Source organism: Anopheles moucheti, chromosome 3 (genome assembly GCF_943734755.1).
Source record: "Anopheles moucheti chromosome 3, idAnoMoucSN_F20_07, whole genome shotgun sequence".
In the NCBI taxonomy this organism is placed as follows: Eukaryota; Metazoa; Arthropoda; class Insecta; order Diptera; family Culicidae; genus Anopheles; species Anopheles moucheti.
In genome coordinates, this window is record NC_069141.1 from 24,061,430 (window position 1) to 24,083,145 (window position 21,716).

General features: G+C 44.0%; 1 protein-coding gene across 2 annotated transcripts in view; it reads left to right on the forward strand.

Moving 5' to 3' along the window:
- LOC128303956 (histone demethylase UTY) overlaps positions 1 to 20,691 on the forward strand; it is a 90,181-nt gene extending 69,490 nt beyond the window's left edge. For both annotated transcript variants that reach the window (XM_053041061.1, XM_053041062.1), the window contains 9 exons: positions 6,489 to 6,664; positions 10,510 to 10,864; positions 10,953 to 11,586; positions 12,850 to 13,450; positions 13,889 to 14,709; positions 14,934 to 15,535; positions 15,613 to 15,822; positions 16,060 to 16,186; positions 16,815 to 20,691. In XM_053041061.1, coding sequence (XP_052897021.1) covers positions 6,489 to 6,664; positions 10,510 to 10,864; positions 10,953 to 11,586; positions 12,850 to 13,450; positions 13,889 to 14,709; positions 14,934 to 15,535; positions 15,613 to 15,822; positions 16,060 to 16,186; positions 16,815 to 17,210 — 3,922 coding nt within the window. In that variant the 3' untranslated portion in view covers positions 17,211 to 20,691. The remainder of the gene's footprint in view (positions 1 to 6,488; positions 6,665 to 10,509; positions 10,865 to 10,952; positions 11,587 to 12,849; positions 13,451 to 13,888; positions 14,710 to 14,933; positions 15,536 to 15,612; positions 15,823 to 16,059; positions 16,187 to 16,814) is intronic.
- The last annotated feature ends 1,025 nt before the right edge of the window (positions 20,692 to 21,716 follow it).

A 21,716-nucleotide genomic window follows, 5' to 3' on the forward strand; every position in this document is an offset into this window, starting at 1 on the left:
ATTGCCAGAGGAGCAGAAATATTTCAACGGCCTAACGCTAGAAATTTCATTGATTGATACATCATTTTAATGTTTTTTTTTTAAGTTTGTACAATCGAAAAGTTATATAAACGTTGTACAGAATTATTATTATTATTATTATTATTATTATTATTATTGTTTATTGTTCGTCCGCCGAAGACGGCTTAACGAGGCATTTTAAGTGTGACTTAAGTTTAACATACATGTGAGACTTAATACGTAACGCGTAACATTTCTTTAAACGAAGACAGGGACATATTAAAATCGAATTCGTCGTAGCGATCGTTAAAGCGGCGAATCATGGCCTTGAGCGGCGCGTTTTCGCCGTATTGTGTGCGGGAACGTGTAACATGTAACATTTGCTGGTGCCGTGCGGATAGTCTCGGTGTTGTCAGGTGAAGTGCACCCAGCAAATAAGGGTCGTCAATATTTCCTAAAAGTAGCCCTGCTATGAATGTAGCCTGATGTTTTTGCCGCCGATGCTCCAGTGTTTCCAGGCCTAATAGTTGACATCGCACGTTGTACGATGGCAACGAAGAGTTCCAACGTAGTTTGCGAATAGCGTACCGAGTGAATGTTCGTTGGACGGCTTCGAGTCTGTTTATCCACTCACTCGTATAGGGACAGCACACTGTAGGACAATACTCAAGTAACGATCGAACTAAAGAACAATACAGAGCTTTTAAACACGCAGGGTCGCTAAAGTCTCGAGTCAGTTTAAAAATTAATCCTAACGTTCTGTTGGCACGGTTAACAACGTTGTCATAATGAAGTCCGAGTGTCAGTTTTTGGTCAAGTAAAATACCTAAGTCACGCATTTCAGTAGTTCTAGATATACGTACACCGTTTATAAGATAGTCACGCATCACGGGAGATCTTGTACGCGTAAAGGACATAACGAAGCACTTTTCTGTACATAGAGACAAACAGTTGAGGACGCACCAATCATTAAACAGACTAACAGCACTTTGTAACTTAGAACAATCGTCGAACGTAGATATAGGCATAAATAATTTTACGTCGTCAGCATACAGTAAGTACGAACTAGTAGGCAGAAGAGAGCACACGTCGTTGATGTATAATACAAACAGCAAAGGTCCCAGGTTGCTGCCCTGAGGAACACCTGATGAGCCTACAAATGGGCGCGAGGTATGATTTCCGAATCTGACACTGTATGTCCGGTTGCGAAGGTAGGAGCTCAGCCATGCTAGGATTGATTGTGAGAAGCCAAGCCTTTCAAGTTTTCGCAATAGTATATCGTGCGATATGCTATCGAAGGCAGCCTTCAGGTCAGTGTAGATACAATCCACTTGCATGCCTTGGTCCATGTAGTTCACGCACTCTGAGACAAATCGCACTAAATTTGTAGAGGTGGAACGTTTGGGCATGAAACCATGCTGCTCACTTGCGATGTATTTATATGACGCTCTGAGCATACACTCATGGATGGATATTTCCATAGTTTTCACGCAAGCGCATAGCGATGTGATGCCTCTGTAGCTGGTTGCGAGGAGCTTGTCTCCTTTTTTGAACAAGGGTATCATCCATGAAGATTTCCAAATAGCTGGGATCTCACCTTTCTCCAAAGACATGTTGAAGATCTTCACGAGAAAAGGACATAATGCACTAGAGCATTGTTTCAAGACCGCAGCTGGGATGCCGTCTGGACCAGGATTATACGATGTTTTGAGTTTTGCTAAGGCTGCCTCGACTGTGTCCTCGTCGATGATAATATGTTGCAAATTGACACAGTCCAACGGTACGTTCTTGATTGCGGAGGTTATTGAGTTAGGATCAAGAATATGCGGAGAAAAGTTGTCTGCAAATCTCCTAGCGAATGTTTCGCATATGTCGATAGGAGTATTTGCTTGAGAACCCTTGTAGTGTAACGAGGACGGCTGTGTGTTGTTCTTTTGTCTGGATTTTACGAATGACCAGAAGCCTGTAGGACGCGTTTTAAGGCCACGTTGGATGCGCATAATGTAACGATCGTATAGAAGTCTGTTATAGGCCCGGTAGCATCGTAGTGCGAGACGAACTTCTTGCTGGTTATGTGGGCTTGGATTTCGTTGCTGATTTTTAGCAGCATTTCGCCTACGTCTTTTCAGTTCCCTTAATGTGCTGTTAGACCACGGAGGATTGCGCGGAGGTCCGAATAGAGGAACGTTGTCATTAAGAATTCTAAGTAATTTTGCGTTGAAAGTTTTCACAGCTACATCGATTGAAATGTCCGGGGTGTTAAGGAAATCCCAGTCAGTGTGCGAGATTGCCTCGTTTATTCCTTCGAAATTCGCACGCCTGAAATTTAACCGTTGTGCCGGGCGAACAAGTGTGCGTGAGTTTGATGGACGCGAGGAATAAACAGTAACACGAGTTGGAGGATGATGCGTGTCGGCTGGTAGCATGTGTTCTTCGGTTGAGAGCGAAGATACTTCGGTTATCAGTGCTGCAGTATCGTTGACGAGTACAAGATCAAGGATTCTACCCATGGCGTTTTTTACGGTGTTAAGCTGCTGTAGTAGATACAGGTGCATTATGTTCAGGAATGTTGTGCTGCGTGATGTGCATTGTGGGAGCTGATCTATCCATGAGATGGATGGCTGATTAAAATCGCCAAGCAAAATAAGTTTATCATCAGGTCTCATTAGCTCCGTAATTTTTTCGATCGATGACGATACGCAAGATAGAGTGTGAGGATCAGCGCTTTTGTTCGGCGGTAAATAGATATTGGCGATAAAGAGAGCCCCCTGGTTCAGGATTATTTTTACCCACACACATTCCAAGGAGTCAACCCCGGTATGGCATTCCCGTGAGTTCAGGTTAGTTGAAACGGCGAGCAGGACCCCGCCGCCGCGTGTATGAGTGCTGTTGAGTGCGTTTCGATCAGTGCGGTAGACAGTGTAGGTGTGGTCAAATAACAATCCAGATGGAATGGTTGCGTCTAGCCAGGTTTCAGAAAGTGCAATCACGTCGTAGTTGAAAAGCGAAGATGCGAGAAATAAGTCGGATGTTTTCGTTCGTAAGCCGCGCACATTCTGGTAATATATATCGATGGTGTGTGGATTATATGGGTGTGATGGATGCTCGATGATCATTCCATTATTGGCTGTAGTGGCGTTAACTCGATCGTTATTTTGTGGATTACTTGAGAAAAAAACGATCTAGCGTGGGCTGATTAGTTTTTGCTGGCATAGTAGTTTTAGTAATCGGGTTTGTGTTCAATGTGGGAGTGTGCGTACTTGGTTCAGTAGATTGAATGATCTTCGGTGCAGTATTTGTGTATTGGCTGGATTGTATCGAAGATGTTGGTGCCGCGTTGGTGACGTTATCGAATACGAAATCTCGCACAAAAATGCCAGCGGGCCAGGTGTCGGAGTTGAGTGCTTTTTCGCGGAGTGAAGCAGGAATTCGGATTTTGAATGACAGCGATCGCATAGTGGCTGGATTACTTCCTTTCCTGAGTAGGCTAAATGCGATGACATCTTCTGAATTCAGTAGGACAGATACAGATGAAACAACATGTTCGGTAGTAACACTTTTGTCCAGTCCGGATATGTGTAGCCATGTGCGTTTCGTTGTTGATGCCTGTCTAGCTGCTACTAACAACGGGGCTGCTGTGCTTGTGTTAGTTCCGGCAACAGGTGGAGGTAGAGATGCTGTTAATCCAGTGGTAGAGTTGTTTGTGCTCGTTCGGAATTGAGACTCGAGATTGATGACGTTGTTGTGAGTTGTGATTTTGTTTACACCAATTCCCAAGACGTTTCCTTCGTTTTGCGTTGTGAGTGATGAGTCTGCTAGAAGACGGCGACGTTTTCGAGATGGGAAATTACCCTCTTCTTGAGACTGTCCAGGGTAATCGAAAGAGGAAGAATTTTGCCACAAGTTCGAGACACCAGATTGTAGTTTAGTAGTGAGTGTTTCGAGGAGATCGTCCTTCATTTCCCTCACCGCCATGGTTACTGCATCTTGAATGCTTCCCCACAGCCCGGCATCCTTTGCCTCCTTGGCAATTGGGTTCTTTAGAGCCGTAGTGCAATCAGGGCAACTCCAATGAAGCTCAGAGTGCTCAATCACTGCAGTAAGGAGTTCAGAGGAGACCTTGGTGCATTCTAAGTGAAACGCGGCCTCGCAGAAACTGCATTTTATGGAGGTAGCATCGTAGTTGATTGAAGCGGTACAAAATCGACAGGACGCCATTGCGAGGTTGTTGGTAGCTAGGCTACAAGTGCACAAACGACGCGATCGAAATTATTGAAATTACGATATTTGCTGGCCGAATACCGGGATGACGAAACTGTAGGGATGGATTGATCCTTAAACTGAACTGTTACTGTGGCTAGCGCAAGAAAAGACTGCCTTTAGCACAAAAAGAAATAGAAATTACACAGAGCGATTGTTAAGCGCGCCCTTACTCAGTGCGGTTTTGACACCAGTTCAATGGTTCAATTTCAAAATATTGTATGTATTGAAGAAACTGCACGAGTTGAAATCACTGGAGTGATAATTAAAGGGTTGTTTAAAATTTACTAGTAAAATATTAAATAAAAATCGTTGAACCCTTTTTTTTCTTTACCGTTTATCTCATCTGGTTTTTATTACCTATGGTTTTTTTTTTCATTTCAAATTAATTTTAATGATTTATGGAGGTAATTTTCTTTAATTGTTTTTGGTTTGTTTGTTTTTTTGCTTTCCATACAGCAAACAGTTTTTTTTGGAATGGAAATAATTGGCTAAAATGATTTAAACTTCTCTATTCTATTACTCCCTTCTTTAGACGTTTTTTTTTTTTAACGGTAGCCCTATTGAGCCATTGTAGTACGGACTAGCAAAAGGATCTGTATACTGTTTTTTTTTCCTTCTAACCGGTGTGTTTAATGACAGCATTTGTGTTTTTTTGTTTAGTGTTAAAATATCCACTCGAAACGATTTACGAAATATTTTTCACACCCGTTTAGACAGTGGATGCAAATTGGAGGAGGAACAGATAAAGAAAAGGATGCTTTCCAAAAAACAGGACGCGTGTAAAGGTATCCTTCGGTTGCATTTACAGAGAATAGCATCGTTTTTGTAACAAGTGGAAACAATTTTCTGTCTGCTTCGGCCTTTACCAACCAATTTAGACGCAGCAGGTGACATGTGGTACGGCACTTGTGTGGCCCCCTCGAGTACGTGGCTTTCTCGGTGGCGCATAGTCGAGGGAAGCTGCTATTTACTTTCCTCATTTGGCGCTATTTTGTGTGTATTTTTTTTACCACCGGTTGTTATTATGCTTGCTGTCGACTTACATTCGTCATCCTGCCCAACGTTTTGCCTAGGCATCCTTTCCGGTTTTCCAGAGTTCTCCAGCGTCATCCGTATTTGGTTTCTCTTTCACCACCGACCAATAATATGCCGTTCGGTTTTCCACATCCACAGATCAATCGTCTGCTTCGTTCGTTTGAAAGTAAAAATGGTGGTAAAAAACGGAAACCGAAAGCATCTTTCCACATCCTGCTTGTGAATGGTGGCGCTGCGCTGACGTTCGTACGCGGTATGCGCTCCAACAGTCACTGACATTGCCCGTGGCAGTGTGAATGAGTTCACATCCCTTGTTTTTAACGTTCGCGCACGTTTTTTTCCCCCTAGTGCCGGCAGGAACATCAGCCCGCGCCGACAGATGGTTCACGAATTATCCTTCCTTTTGAGAGCGACACATATGTTCCGTCGGATCCACCTGTCCTTGGCAGACAGAGACCGAAGGGGAAACGGAGGACACATCCTAGCCCCTGTCCCTTATGTTCGTACAAAATGTGGCTTCACTCACTGGTTGGAATGGATGGTGGGTTTTGTGGAAGCTTTTGAAGTAGCACGCGCATCTTTTTCCTCCAAATGGACAACAGTGTTGTATGCAGATGGTTTTGTAAGGAGAGGATACACGAAGGATAAGAAGGATTTTATTCACATTTAAGTCGGTAATATTATGATGGTTGAATAGCGTTACTGCTTCGCATATTGTCTAATGTAGTTTGCTAAATTTATTCGGTTTCATATTTCAAAATTTTTATCATATAACAACATTTAATTTATAGTTTCTTTATATTCTTTTTATTTCTATATTTATAGAGTTTCTTTAGAGATATTAATATTCTTGAAGTTAAAATTAAAAAAAATACTCATCCATTTTATAAAAGATCTAATAAATCATAATAACGATCACGGAAATGTCTGTTGAATATTAAAACAAAATAGAACTACTAGTAAACTAACAGAAAAACAAATCAATTTTAATCTCCATGAATCAATGTTCGAATAGTTCTCCAAATACTCTATGAGTTTCTATGAGTGATCCAAAGTATTAACCTTCAATGCATATTTTCTATCATACCTCATACCTCACAGCAGCATTCTAAGCTGTTTCCCGTATATCATTACGTGATCGTCCATTAATGCGGTTTCGCTTCTTCTCCTTGTTTAATCGTTAATTTCAGGGCGATCAAATCATTCCAAAAGCTGCTGTACGTCTGTCCAGACTTTGCGCGTGCCAATGAAGTACACCTGCGGCTTGGGGTTATGCTCAAGGTGAATGGAGATTATGAGCAATCGCTAAAGCACCTGCAACTAGCGCTGAACGATTCGTCCACGTGCACCTTAGCGCAGCTTGAGAGTAAGTAAAAAAAAGGGAAGGAAGCGCCAGCAGAAGCCGTGCGTCAGAAGCATAATCGCCGCGCCGTGTGCGCCGGTTCGAGAGACATTTGCTGCTGTTCATGTGTTTTTTTGTTTTGTTTTTGTTAGTATATAAGTTATAGTGTTAAGAAACGATAAGCAATACAGGCTTTAGTAGTATAATGTGAAGAAAATTCATAAATTACACCATTAAAGTTAAGAGTTTGTGACGATTAACACCTTGTCTGTGTGGTGGTGCATGGTATCGCCATCATCCACGGGACTCGCAATCTACGCAATCTAAATGATCTTAAACAAAGTTAATGACAAAATGGCATTGCTCCAAATAGCCTATACGTTATCAGGCCACATAATTCCACTCTAGAAAGTGGGAAGGACCGTAATGAAACCTGGATCAGGTGTGCGATTCAATTAGGTGAGGAAAGGGCGCACACATCACCAGCGACCCGTTATGTCGTAATTTAACTTACATGAATTCCCTCCCTTCGATAAAGGTATTTCCCGAATTATTTCTGCACGGTGCAAGAACCTACCTGTGTGTGTGTGTGCGACTCGTTTGAATTTCCGGAAGACGCTGTCCTACCAAACAAAATGCCGTTTTGTATGTACGGTGCCATTCACGCAGTGTGTGTGTATCAGCTGTCAGCTGATGGAATGGGCATATGTGCCGGAGGCCAAAAAGTGGGAAATTGTCTTGCTCTGAAGAAGAGCTTTTTTCTCCCCGGGTTAATGAGGTGAAAAATGTGTCTTCTTCGTGGAGGGAGGGTGGACCTCAACATCCCGTTCCCCCTGGTGTTTGTGTGCCGGGGATGAGATAACACATGGCGTCGAGGATCGACAGATAAATGCACCGGAATTCGCGAACGTGTAAATCCCTGGTCCTTCGTCGGGTGGACGCAAAAAGGGATATGTTCCCCACGGTGCAGCGGAGGGTTTTGTCCATCGCTGTTGTGTGATGATAAATCGCACAGTGAAACCTCTACCGCTGACAGGTGGTCCGTGACCGCAAGCGCACAAGGGCGATCGTGTGGGTAGCACAACGAAGACGAATGAAATAATGTGCTCCATTTTGGATGTGTGGAAAAGGATCGCGTAAAGAGAGAGAAGAAAACAATGGACACATGCTGTGTGCGTTCTCAGCGTGGATGTGTTTCTAGAGGGATCTGATGTTAGTGTTTTTTTTTTGGGTCTAGGTTTGTGGTTTTGCAGACGATTTGAAATCCCATTTGCAACAGCGGTTGCTGCTGCCTACCGGCAACACCAACACTTTTGCAGATGATAAGTCCACGGGGCTTTAGTGCACTTCTCATATGTGTTCATGCATTCTGTGAGGATCGTTTCTTCTAAAATTCTTTGGTAAAATATAACTGTTTGTTGGAAATTCTCATAAACAAATATTGTTTTATTGGTAAACTAAAAATTGGACAGTGGAACTCCTTAACGGCCCACTATTCGGCAATGTGTGTAAGCCATGTCGCCATTGCTTTGCTTTATAATGGAATTCTTCATGGTTGCTACCCATAGAACAATAAACTCTGATCATCCCCTCTTACGATGGATGGGAATAAATGCGTACCTGTTCATCGCGAAACCCTCAATATTTATAAAACTTACAAATTCTCGAAGGATACAGTACTCACAATGCAGAATGTTTCTTTACACGGGTACCATCCTGCCACAATCGATCCCTTGATGGTGTGTTGGTAAGATTTGGTAGGTCTGATTGCCTGCATTTCTCCTCTGCCTTGGGTATACGATTAAATCGCACCCAAAATTATATCATATTTGTGAAGTGTGCTAAAAATTGTGTTGTGTTCCCATTTATGTCGTCCTATACTACCTTCTGGACTTACAAGAAGAAGAAGAATGTCTGCTTTCTTTTAACAATTAAATAGCAAAAAAACAAACTATAGAAATAAACACACGCACACACCACCAACAAGTTGAGGGTCCTTTTTCTTTCGTCCTAGAGATCTTTTCCTTACCTTTAAGGTTGGAACTCTCTTGCCATCAATACACGATCATGCCTAGAGCAATGGAAACTGAAAGGTGAATAGACGAAATCCTTCTTTTACCTACCCGTCACAAAAAGCTTAGCACAAGACCCTTCGTCGGTTGGTTTTTTTTATTAATGCTGCTGCCATATATTGGTTCAAGCAAATGTGGAATGAAATCATCATCAGCTGCCTGCCTGTGTTTCGCCCCTTCCGTGTGAATGCGAGCAGCAATGGAATCGGCTACAGTTTTTCGTTTCGAACCACTGTAAAGCAAGCCGCTCTTATGTGTGTGTGTGTGTGTTGGTAAGGAAGCCTCACCCGAAATCCTTCACAACCGGCCTCAGTTTCATTCCGTCCGGTGCATAAGCAGGTATGATCCTCGGTCGCTTGTCGCCGAGAGTGTGTGTTGCGTTAGGTCGTTGATCGGTCGTCAATCAGGAATAAGGATAGGACGAATTTTTCTACTTCGAGTACTTTGTATCAGTTGGCTGCAGAAGGGAGGAGTTTTAACCCACCCCCCCCCAACTCGTTTAAAGTACACAAAAGTTATTATTATTATTGCCAACATGCAACTATCGGAACTAAGCGGAGATCCCCTTCCGGGGTGCCGGGGTGTGCCGTTTTTCTTCGTCCCCCGGTGAAAGAAGAGGGTGCGTGCAGTGGATGTTAAAGTAAACTTTCTCACGAAAAACTGCAACACAAACACCTTTCGCAACCCTTCAAACCCTGACACCAAAAATATGGTGCTGTTTGTGTTGCATGTTTTTCACATGTCACTGGCGCGAGTGTTGTATTTTCGTGAGGGAGAGGGTTGGTGTAAATTTATTCGTCCATTAAACGAGTGTTATTAATTAAAGCCACGCAGAGGGAGCGAAGAATGCGAGAAGGCTTATTGTGTGGCATAGGACTTTCCTCTGTTGCACTCTTGGAGTGTGTGCAATAATGCACGTGCGTGCCCTTGCATTCTTATACTTTTTGGATCATAATTTTCTGTGTGTGTGTGTGTGCGGTCAGTCAGTGTTTGTGAGCTTATGCGATGTGGTGTTTGTATCCCCTTTGAAAAGAAAAAACCACCCCCTACATAATGGGAAACGATTTGTAGTGCATAATTTTAGTTGTTTTGCTGTTTTCCTCCCCTCGCAAAACAACACGGAAATGCTTAAAAAACGGTGCTAAACGGATTATATGTTGACCCAAACTCATAATCAACCATTTCTCCCCCTTTCGCTTTAGTGGAAGGTGGGTTTATTAAAATGCACACTTCAAAGTGCACTAATCAGTACGACGACACCCCGGTATGACATCACCTGTTGCACTTTTTAATTTTAGTTTGGATCGATTTTTTGTAGACACACGTGTGCATTTGGGTGGTGCGACGAAACGACTAAAAAGTAACGAATTGAACTGCTCCCGAGCAGCCGCCCGGGAGACGGGTGGGGAAGATGGTTTTGTTGATGGTCAATAAAAGAAATACATTTTACCCAAAAAATTGATGGCTTCTCCACGGTGTGAGTTATATGGCTTTTGTGTGTCTGTACACAAATTGGAATCGGCGCGGTGTATCTGCTTTTGGTGGTGTTGCATCTGGTTAGAGTGCATCCCCACGGTGGAAGAGTTGAATGTCCGCTCGGTTTCGTGGTTGCGCTTGTCTCATGGTTTGGGATGATATTTGATCTCTCTCCTGGTGGACGACGTTGTTTTTATGACGCGTGCCCCAGCGTTTAAAAATATTCGCGTTTCCCTTCCATGATCTCGCATATTTGTTAATGGCGATTTTTTTTTATATGTTTTGCCTTTTTTCTCCTCCGTTTCCTTCACCACACCACAGTACGCTTCCACATTGCCCATCTGTATGAGGTGCAGAACAAGTACAAGTCAGCGAAGGAGGCATACGAGCGGCTACTGGCGAACAAGCAGCTGACGGCGTCACTGAAGGCCGACATCTACCGGCAGCTGGGATGGATGTACCACACTGTTGATCTGTTCGGCGACAAGCTACAACGGGATCGGTTCGCTATCCACTGTTTGCAGAAGTCGATCGAGGCGGAACCACGTTCGGGTCAGACACTCTACCTGCTCGGACGCTGCTTTGCCGGCATCAACAAAGTGCACGACGCGTTTATCGCCTACCGGAATTCGGTGGAGAAAAGCGAAGGAAACGCTGACACATGGTGCTCTATTGGGTGAGTACCACAAAAACCATTTGACTGGCGATTGACTGGGGGAAGCAGGTGGAATGGACATTACGGTTTTTGTTTTCCCACATTCCAGAGTACTATACCAGCAGCAGAACCAGCCTATGGATGCACTGCAGGCCTACATATGTGCCGTGCAGTTAGATAAATCACACTCAGCCGCCTGGACCAATTTGGGCATACTGTACGAAAGCTGCAATCAACCGCGGGACGCGTACGCCTGCTTTCGCAACGCCACTATCAACCAGGACCAACAGAAGGATCGCACTGTGAGTGCATGTGAGAAGTCCACGGTACCTGCCACCACTGCCAGCGGTTCTACGAAAGGAAACGCATCTGCAGGCCAAAGCGGAACAACCGGACCGGGCGGAACTTCAGCAGCAACAACAGTAAACTCTTTACCAGCTGGTGGCGCATCGGAAACGAGTAGCACCACACCGACCGGAGTCCCTAACTCTTTGCAAACGGTGCTTGGTGATTTAAGCAATAACAGCAACGGTGGCAACAGCAGGTCCCAAAACCTTACCCAGCGTATCAAATTCCTGCAGCAACATCTTGGCAACGCTCCTATGCCGAGCATAACGTCCAAACGGCGGCAGTTACCTTCAATTGAGGAGGCCTGGAATCTGCCCATTTCCAATGAGATGAGTTCGCGACAGCAACAGACGGCCCAGGCACAGCAACGCCAATTTCAGAAAGGATACGGACAGGTAAGCTTACTGCGTGCTTGTTAAACGGAAAAACAGGGCCATTTTTAACGTTTTTGTGTAGATTTACGATCGAGTTGTTGAAAGAGATGGAATTAGGGATGAATATAATTTCCGGTAGGTGGCGCGCAACGCGAGAAAGAGAATTTTGGTCGTGTTCTAAAGATGTGTATGGTGTGTACTAAAACGATTGTTGAAATTGCGGTTTTTTATATTTATTGCTGGAAATCCTCAATGTGATACAGATAAAAATCAAAGTCACAACGTATAAAATGTTTGTAATTTTGTATAAATTTAAATGACAGAAGTGTTGCACAGTTAAAAACTATAAATTTTACTGCAGCACGTTTTAGTACAGATGGTTTTCGATTTCGAACTCTCCAAAAACGCTCTCTCGCGACAGAATCCCTTCAATGCTCATATAGAGCGAGACGGCAACAAAAGCTGTGCAGTGTACGACAGGGATAAGAATAAAATCTCAGAGAGAGCGAGAGAGTTTTTGTGTTCTGTCTATGTGAAACGCAGTGAGTCGCGGAGTAAAAATTGCTCCCTGGGTGGGTCAGCCGCCTTTACCAGTCGTTCTTTTCGATTTCCGCGGCATTCGAAGTCGGTCGTTCTTTCCGGATCTCCGGTGGAAAAGTGTAACATTTTTGATCAGTAATAGGTTATAAATGCTAGCAGTTGAATTGAGTTGTTCCCACAGTACGAATTAGTAGCATTGCGATGAGTGTTTTGTACGATATTGGTTTAAAATGTAGCTGAAACACGTTCGGAGACCACATGGCCAACCGGACCATGCGGTTTCCACGAGGATTAAAGTGAGGTTAGGTGGCTAGCCGTGTTGAGAAAAAGGTAGGTTCATTGAACTCTCCGGCACAAGCGTGTCTCGCCGGTTGACCTTGAGAGCGGACAAATGATGTTACGTTGCGAGAACGTGCCAAAATTGGTATTGCGCGGTTTGACATGCCAAAACTCTCTCTCCCTGGGTTAACTTTCGGGGTCAATGTACGCATTTCAAGGTGACGCACAGTGCCACACTTTATCGATCGGTTGAAGCGTGTGCCATTGTCACCCCAAATGCAAGATCAACCGGGCATCGGTTCCGGAGTCAGGTTTCGCTAACACCACCTTCAGTTTCATTACGGTGGCGCTTTGATAGTAAGCTGATTACAGAATCATAACCTCAAAAATCCCACGTGGGCTCCACGTGTCCTTGTCAATTTTGTGGTTGCCTAAATCTAATCTACATGCGTGCTATTGTTTCAGGGCGCCCAATACCATCCGGGACAGCCGCAGGTGGGAAGCAACAACGGTCTTCCGAACAAGCGCTTCAAGCAGGAAGATGGAAGACCCGGTGGTGCGGCCGCTGGTGTGGGAACGGTGGCGGGTCAACCGGTGCCCCCGTTCTACCTTAACCAGCAGCAACTGTTGCAGCTGCAATACCTGCAGAACCAGAGCAATCTGACCTCACAGCAGCAGGTATTGCTGCAAACGCTGACCAACCAGTACCGGTTGATGCAACAACACCAACTGCGCCTTCAGCAGCAGCAACGAAACCAACAGCTTCAGCAACAGCAACAGCCTCCGTTCCAGGGACAAGGACAGCCGCAAGCAGGCGGTGGTTTCGTGGTGGCAGCAGGAAATAAAACACCCCAGTCGGGTATCGTTCCGCAGACGGCTACCGGGTTCGTGAACGATGGCCACTTTTCGCCTGCTACTGGACAATCGCAACAGGCGGCTGGTATGCCATACAAGTCGGCGGGTGGCACGTACGCACCGTCCGGTTTTCCCGTCCCTCCGAGCAGTCAGCCATCATCGGGAGGTTTCACGCAAATCACATCCACCTCGAATCATCAGTCCGATATAGGTAAGTTTAGAGGAATTGAATCGAAGAAGGTACCTTTTCCTTTCTTCCTGTGCATCGATGCCAACGTTCTCGTTGTGGGGAATCCGCGAGTAGTATATTACCCCGCTCCTTATAATGTTTGGTAGAGCGTTAACGATCGAAATGAGAGATCTTTCATGATAAATGTCTGGCAGGTCTTTTGAACTGATTCGTACAGATGGCCAATTATCCTGCGGGTAAACTTTATTACGTTGTCTAATCCGTATTTAGTATTCGGTATTGGTCAAGTAATACATAATAAGTCAATCGATGGATTTTAATTTTGTTGGTGCATCTGCGAAGAAAAGGATTATAATATCAGTTACAAATTTAATCTGTATTGTAAATTTCAACTAACACAAATAGTTTCTAAATTGTCATGCATATGCTAATCCGTATCGTTGCATTCTTTACCCACAGACATTCAAGCCATTCTGGATGACAAAGCAACATTTGCTGAGTCCTTGCTCAAACAGCTTAGCTCGTCGGAGAGCAAGGATTCGTCTATCCCGTCGGAAGTCACCAACGCCACGAGTACAATGGCGCCGAACAGTAGTACGAAGTCCCCACCGATAAAAGCAGAAGCAACCTCGACGACAACGGTACCCGGTGGTGCCGCTAGCGTCAAACGCCAGCTACTGAATGCCAAGCAGCAGGACATCAAATTGGAACCAGTCGTAAAGATTGAGAAGCTTCCCTCGCCCACATCGATTATGGACGCGTGTTCTGGCACGGTTGGTGGTGATTTTAAGATCTCGATGACGGCGAAAGATATTCAGCAGATGGTACGGAGGCAACGCAATGCTGGAGAGCTGAAAGATGTACCGGCCGTGTGTTCTGTGCTGACCGTGGAGGCACCACCGCCCAGCCCACCCGACTGTCCGTCTACGCGGTTAACGCGCGAACAGTTGCAACCTCCCACACCGTCCGTGTTCCTCGAGAACAAGAAAGACGCCTTCAGCCCACAGCTGCAGGAGTTCTGTCTCAAGCACCCGATTGCCGTGGTAAGGCAGCTGGGTGCAGCACTCAAGCTTGATCTTGGGTTGTTCTCGACCAAAACGCTTGTGGAGGCAAATCCTGACCATACGGTCGAGGTACGGACGCAGGTTCATCAGTCACCGGATGAGAACTGGGATGGCAACAAAAACTCGAAGGTTTGGGCCTGTATCTCGCACCGATCACACACAACCATTGCGAAGTACGCGCAGTATCAGGCGTCTAGCTTTTCCGATAAGATAAAGGTGAGTTCGTGGAAGAGAGGCCTAATTTTTAAAAATATTTCTTGCTTAAAATGATGATATAAAATTCATTAACTTTCGTTCTACTGAATGAAAACATTGAAGAGAAAATGATTATTACTTTACTGATGGTATTTATCGCGACTTTAGTTTTCTTGTTTTGTGCCCTAATAAAGTCCAATTCTGATGATATCTTTGTTTGTTTCCCCCCCCCCCCTTCCAAACAGGAGGAGCGTGATAAAATGGCTGGAATCTCGACCGCATCCACCAACTCGGATTCCGATTCGAAGGACTCCATCTCGAACAGCAGCGCGTGCGGTACGGCCGGTGCCGGTGTTGGCGGTGGCAATAGCTCAGCTGCCGGCAATGGCAAACGGAAGAAGTGTAAAAATGGCAACAAGATGTTACGCTTCGGCACGAACGTCGATCTGTCCGATGAGCGCAAATGGAAGGCTCAGTTGCAGGAGCTGCAAAAGTTGCCACCGTTTGCGCGTGTCGTATCGGCCGCGAATATGCTGTCGCACGTCGGCCACATGATACTGGGTATGAATACGGTGCAGCTGTACATGAAGGTGCCGGGTAGCCGGACGCCAGGCCACCAGGAGAACAACAATTTCTGCTCGATCAACATTAACATCGGGCCGGGTGATTGCGAATGGTTTGCGACGCCCGATTCGTACTGGGGCGGTATACAGGCGCTGTGCGAGAAGAACAACATCAACTATCTGCACGGTTCGTGGTGGCCAGCGCTGGAGGATCTTTACGCGGCGAACATCCCCGTGTATCGGTTCACCCAGCGGCCGGGCGATTTGGTGTGGGTTAACGCTGGGTATGTTTCGGGAATGGTAATGGAATAGAAAACAGCAAATTAAAAAACGTTGTACTCAATATTCTATCTTTACACAGCTGCGTCCATTGGGTGCAGGCCATTGGATGGTGTAATAATATTGCCTGGAACGTGGGTCCATTGACGGCGCGACAGTACCAGCTGGCCGTCGAGCGGTACGAGTGGAACAAGCTGGAAAGCTACAAGAGCATTGTTCCGATGGTTCACCTTAGCTGGAATCTCGCCCGCAACATTAAGGTGTCTGACCCGAAGATGTTCGAATCGATTAAGTAAGTTTTTGTGTAAAGAGATTTGTCAGAACGTTTTACTGTAACATTTTTTTCGTTTTACAACAACATTTACTGTCCTTCTCTGATGATACAATTCACATAATAACTTTCGTTCTTCTGAACCAAACTCTGTTGAGCCAATATTTCTGAATTATTTTGTTTATAATTTGAATATTTTAATATTCTATTAGGCAATATGTGTTATAAATAAATGTGTTGTTCTTTCTTCCCTTGCAGGACCTGCCTAATGCAAACGATGAAACACTGTATGCAGGTGTTGGAGTATGTAAAGTCACTTAACATAGAAGTTCGGTTTCATGGTCGTGGTAAAAATGAAGCTTCACACTATTGCGGGCAATGTGAGGTGAGTTTGCTGTGTTCCAAAGTCATGTGATGCAACCTTATCTTGACGTAACTTGGTGTTGCTTGGTCAATTATTCTTAGCGTAATGATGGTCATTGGTGAGCCCTTTCTGGCTTCTTCTTCGTTGGCATTATAACTTCGAGAAGTTTGGGTCTGCCATTTCAAGCTTTCTTTGACTTTATTTATCCGAAGCTGGATGACCAGTGGAATCGGTGCCGGTACCGTTTCTCATTTAATAGGCTTAATTTGACCGCGTAACCGAATCTTCGGTACTTGCTACATAAAAACACTTACGATACGGCCCGAATGAGATGGGAATCAGTACCTGTTCTTTTCGTGAGGTGTCTTACTGGGCCACTCTAGATTAATGTTTTGCATCACACATGGAATTGACACGTCCTATGTGAACCCACTAGTTTGGGAAGTTACCGGGAGGTTCAATTTCTTCTGGTGCTAAAGAGAAATTCTTTTGCTTTCTGGCGTTCCTAATCCTATCGTATGTTAGTGTAGGACTAGGGTGCATGGAGGCCAAACATTTTGTTTTAAATTTACGGTAGAAATTTACACGCACCCTTTCGGTTGTAACTGAGTACGTTTTAATTCATCGCATGTTCTCTCGTTTTGTCCAGGTGGAAGTGTTCAATGTGCTGTTCATTCGCGAACAGGAAAAGCGTCACATCGTACACTGCATGGGTTGTGCGCGTAAACAATCGCCCGGACTGCAGGGTTTCGTGTGTCTCGAAGAGTACACGCTGGACGAGCTGATGCAGGTGTACGATGCGTTTGTGATGCACAGTCCACCGCCACCGCCACCGATTGCATCCGCCGTGCCAGCGCAGTCTCCGCAACACCAGCCACAGCAGCCGGCTTCATCACCATCGCAAATAAATGTAAGCTCCTCTACTGCCACTTCTACTGCTACCGCCGCGTCGTGTTCATCGTCGTCGTCCGCTTCCGCAATGGGTGGAGCGGCCGGCGGCACCAGCGCTGGTGGATCGGTACCGGTGTCTTCGGTAGCTTCGTAAGCCCTTCACTCTTCTCCCGTACTATCATCCCACAAGAGATGGGCACAGCAAATGCACTTCTCGGACAATTTTCGGCCCCACCAAATCCATATGCAACACAGGCGTGTGTGCGTGAGTGCGCGGGCGCCCCCTGAGACAGACTGCAAAGCAAGGGGGTGTGAGCGCCACGTGCCCACGCTTGTAACGATTGTGTAGCATTGTTTTAATTCGGTAAGTTTAGTTTTAATTTAGTTCAAATGTACGCAAATTGTGTATCCCCTGCATATATAGCGGTTTGTGAAAAAGATTATAGGAATTCAGAAATAGGATAAGGCGACGCAATTAAGCTAGATACACCGTTATGGAAGCGGTCGTTAGGAAACGTAACGTATGTGAATTTTGCACACGGAAAGGTAAACAATATCCGCATATGTAGAAAGGAGAGAGCGTGTGAGTGAAACGTATATCTACAGGGTTAGATTTTTTGTTGTTTGATTTTGCGAACCTAAAAGACTTTTAAAAGTACTAAATTACAAATTAAACGCGCTGTTCTAGTACGCGCTTTGTGCGCTGAGATGCGTTGTATTTCAGCGGCAAAATTAATGAATTTGTTAAAGGAAACACAAAACACACACACACACATACAAACACATATTTTATGAAAGTGATTGTACATATAACTAAATTCCCAATCCCGTTCAAGTGAGCTAATAGTCTGTCGAACGGCGGTGTGTATATGTGCGGTAGCGCGTCTATCGGTTGGTATTGAACAATCTGTGACCGCAGCACAGCACACTGATAGTGATAAGTATTCAGTTAGATCAGAAAAAGGAATACACACATGCAAATATCCATCACAGAAAAGGGAGAACTTTAGCCAAAATGCCTGTATTTGAATAGAGCAAGGAATGATGATGATGATGGGGTTTAGAGAGCACCACACGAACACGAAATGTTGGATATTTTTGCATGCTTAGGTTCTGTAATTGCAATTAACACCACCACAGTCTGCATCTCGATAATGGCAATATACATTTTTTTTAAACCTTCAAAAGCCTTTCGTGGAAGAAGAGAGGGAAAGTATATGTGTTTAGCGTTTAAGTAGTTAATTTATTTCATCCTAATTCCGTGTGTGTGTGCGCGCGCGACCCTGTGTATGTAATGCGGAAACGATGGGCAGAGATTTCATGAACTGCCATTTTTATGTTTACTTTCGTCCTATTATGTGTTCATGTAATATGTTTTGTGAAAATGCGTTGAAATGATGCTCAACTAAATGTATGTACCCTTGTACCTCTCACACTTTTTCGTCTAACTGTTGTGAGCTTTTAACCCTGGTTTTTGTGTGTGGTGGATTTATTTGTTGTGTGTGTTGGCGTTGATTGAGCGGTGAAAGATCATCCATCTTAGGAGGAAATAGTAGCGCAGCGGATGATTCTATCACAAACCCCTGCCCCATTATTGCTCGATGGAAAAAAGTTACGTTATCGGAAGCGCCTTCACGTGAAACGTTGCGTTTTGGAATAGTGTTTGTCTTAACCTGTACTGTGTCTGTTTTGTAAACCGCGTGTATGTTTTACTTTGTGCGATAATGACCGTCCTTTCTTTCGATTAAATGCGTTTTCGAATCAATAGCGTTTCTATTATGAAGCCCTGTTAAACAGATAGTGTAACCTACATCACTACCCAACGGAAGCAAAACACCTCAGAGATGTAATGATGGTGCGTTTGGAAGACATTGCAACAAAACAGAAAATAGTATTTGCACAAAAATCGATAAACAAGGCAGTAACATTTTTTTATACCACGTTTACGTCACTTGTTTCATTGCACATGATTTGGGTAATGGGCGGTAAAGGTAGAAAAACGGGGGAAAAAACACAGAAATACATCCTTCTTTCGATGGAAAATGGACACCCAGGAAAACTAGAAAAGACGAGGAGAAGGTTAAACAAAGCAAACAAATTAAACTCAGGTAAAATTGTTGACGGACCGCGGGATTAAGAATGCTATAATGCGCATTGCAATAGTTTTTGCGTACACCATTTTCCACTTTCTATTTCACTTTTACATAGATAGAGGATTTAGAGAAACAAACACGACCTACAACACCTCCACCCAAAACAAAAAAAAACGAGACCAATAGTGATTGGAAGAATGGTAGACAGAAAAGGAAGAAACCCACATTGAGAGTGTAAATGGAAGGAAATTGTAACCGAATCATTGAAAAAGAAAAGAAAAAACAATGAACAGCACATCGCAACTAATAAGTTAACATTTTTGATAACTCACTTATAAAGCGGTAGTAACGACGTATTGAATGCGAATTTGTGCGTAAAATTTTCAAACCACATGTTGCAACCAAAATCAGGCCGGATATTCACAGTAGGCCGCGCGAATTTTAGAGTTACGAATTTTGATGCATATAGAGGGGATACAGCACGGATAAGGATATACTCAAGATTCTATATTTTGGAAGAGGAAGCATATCTGAGGGAGTAGGTTTGTGCGAAGCGAAGCGTACGACTGAGTGCCTAACGAATGTGTGTGCCGACCAGAATGTTGAAGTTGATTTATCTTGGTCCTGTTTTTCGCTGTTCATTTGGATTAGTTTTGTTTCAGCGTCTAGCACAGGACTATAGTTTTGCGCTTTTGCCCTTGGGCTGTATTAGTAGTATCCGTAGCTCACGACTTCTTCCATGCAAGCACTTGCCGAGTAGTAGTCGGTGGAGATATTGCTTAGTTCTTTTTAACCGACAGTTGCTGCTTCTCTTCCCACCTACCCCGAACAACGGTGTAGATGGCCCAGAATGTATTATATTGCGTAATGGAAGTTCGTTTTAGTTCGACGAGTTAGGGTTAAGTTAGGAGGGGGTGCTCTTTTATATCCATCGCTTGACGATGCTTGGTAAAAAAAGCAAAACCGCCCCGGGGACGGTAAGATGATCTCAACAGCAAGAGGGACATACGAACAGCAGCAACCTTACGGATGGTATGCGTTGACCCACGTCCAGGATGGGTTTGTTGTAGTGCTATACAATCCAAACACCAAAGTGGAGTGATCGTCACAAAACAACGTTATTGTTGTCGTCAGTCTGCAATGTTACCCAAGACGTCTTTCATGTTGTATAGTTTGATCGTTTCCTTTAATTGTGTAACTTGCAAGCATGAGGAGGAAAAGAGTGAAAGTGTTTATCGTGAAAGATGTAAACTCTATTCGACTACGCTACTAGTAGATGGTAGAAATAGGAATGTAGTAAGATTTTTTAAAGTACGCGGAGGGTTAATAGAGAAAGAGAGAGGTGAGAGTGGTACACAGAAGCTTAGTTCAATTTTGGGCGTTTGTGTTGTCCAGAAAGGAGGGTGTAAAAGAAAGCGTCGTGTCCACACAAACACCAACTCATTATTTCAATAATCACTATTGTACAGAAAATCAATTTGGTGCTTGAAGAATTAATTTCCTATTTTTTGAAAACATCGTTGTTGTCTTTAGTTTAGTTTGTCTGGTTCGTTTTTTTTTTGTTAATAAACTTAAAAAACTTTATTTTCCGACTACGTGTTGAAGTAATCACAGAACAGGAAGTACCTACAGAAAATGGATTTTAAGTTCTCTGTTTAGTTCGTAAAATTAGACTCAAATCTTTGCGTTGAGCATACAATATTAATTGTATTTAAACAACCGACGATTTAGCTGCAGCAACAACCAACCAAACCAAGCAACCAGCATGTGAACGTGCAAGCAAAATCGGGTCAGCCAGGAAATTGGAGTACTTTTTATGTTTTTTTGTAAGATGATGAAGATCACACTAAAAAACAACATGAGTAGTAATCGTTCTTAGGGCTTCAATAATAAAACCGGAAACGAAATCATCTCGAGTGCATAAACATTGCCAAGGTTCAACTTTCAACCCTAGTTTCTATCGGGTACAGATTAGTGGATACACAGGGGATGCTTTTGGATATTTACCTTCTTTTACTTCTAGCTATGAAGAGAGACATTCTTCATACCCCACTTGAGATGACAACTGTAAGCTGTGAGACGCTTCACTTTCAGAAGATCATCTAAAGAAAGAGAGCGATCGTGCCCCAGTGAGCGCTAACAGTGTTTCGATTTTCACTTTTGTGCTCTGATACTTTGCATGTTTCTCTATTATCTTATCTATCTCCCTTCCAAGTTTTGTTAAGCACAACGCCAGTTCCCTTTTGAAGGGACTGTGAAAACACCAAGCAGAATCAAGGGAAAATACGAATCGAGTTGATGGATGGATGATTCGTTACCAGTGTTTGTGTACTGGACAAAGTGAACAAAGTAATTGAAGACATCATCAACATCACATCCCCCCCCATTCACAAAGAATAACGAACACTCCTTCAAATACAACCACGAAGGACGTACGACGAGAGATGATCACCTTTTCGTCACATTCCGGTATCATTTTGTTTTATTCCTTTGCCCTGCTCATTTTTATTGTAGATGGCGGGCGCAGCTCAGATGAGTTTTGTCAAAAATGGGGAACACTAATGACC